The 921-nt window shown below is 58.0% G+C and overlaps 1 protein-coding gene across 1 annotated transcript in view; it reads left to right on the top strand.

The window, feature by feature from the left end:
* Positions 1-921, top strand: part of LOC104390228 (vasoactive intestinal polypeptide receptor 1-like) — a 26,125-nt gene that overhangs the window by 11,071 nt on the left and 14,133 nt on the right. The window contains exon 6 of the mRNA XM_009999333.1: positions 752-884. Coding sequence (XP_009997635.1) covers positions 752-884 — 133 coding nt within the window. The remainder of the gene's footprint in view (positions 1-751; positions 885-921) is intronic.

Raw genomic sequence — 921 nt, 5'->3', positions numbered from 1 at the left:
ACAGCTTCCCTGGGCAACCTGGGCCAGGCTCTCACCACCCTCACACCAAAGAATTTCCTCCTCAGGTCTCACCTCAATCTCCCTCTTCCACTTTTCATCCATCCCCCTCATCCCATCCCTCCCTGCCCTTGTCCCAAGCCCCTCCCCAGCTTTTCTGGAGCCCCTTCAGGCACTGGAAGCTGCTCTAAGGTCTCCCTGGAGCCTTCTCTTCTCCAGGCTGAACCCCCCAACTCTCCCAGCCTGTCCCAGAGCTGCTCCAGCCCTGGGATCATCTCCTTGGCCTCCTCTGGCCTCTCTCCAACAGCTCCATGTCCTTCTTGTGTTGAGGACTATCCTGAGCAGGGTGACACGAGCAGGGCACAGCCCCTCCCAGACCAGCCAGGCTCCATCCCCACCAACACAGATACCCAGGGAGGTGTGACAGGAGCTGCAGGGTTGTCCTGTCCTGCTGACATGGACTTGAAACCCTCAGGTTGCCCTTTTCAAGCTTTGTTCTTGCAGACCTTGCTGTGTCAGTCTCTGGAGGAGGCTGGAGGATGTTCCCCTGCACCCCTCACCCCTGGGCAGCAGCTCAAGCTCAGCAGAACCTTGTCCATCATCATTTCAGAGCAGGAGAACCTTCTCCAGGGCTTCATCCTGGACCAGAACCAACACTTGGTCCCCTGGGCTGGGATCTTCTCCTGCAGGAGAAGCTTCTCTGCCTGTTGGCTCCTTCTGCTCCTCCCTGGTCACATCCCATCTCTTCCCATAGGAAGCTGCACTGCACCAGGAACTTCATCCACATCCATTTCTTCACCTCCTTCGTCCTGCGTGGGGCTGCTGTGTTCATCAAGGACCTTGTCCTCTTCTCAGATGAGTCCATCAACCACTGCACCATGTCCACGGTGAGGAGCTGAGCCCTGGCAGAGGCAGGAGCTGCCC

This window comes from Chaetura pelagica, unplaced genomic scaffold, assembly GCF_000747805.2.
Source record: "Chaetura pelagica isolate M959 unplaced genomic scaffold, ChaPel_1.0 scaffold625, whole genome shotgun sequence".
Classification (NCBI taxonomy): domain Eukaryota; kingdom Metazoa; phylum Chordata; class Aves; order Apodiformes; family Apodidae; genus Chaetura; species Chaetura pelagica.
Note: the sequence above shows the minus strand (reverse complement) of the source record. Positions and strands in the feature narration are given on the sequence as shown.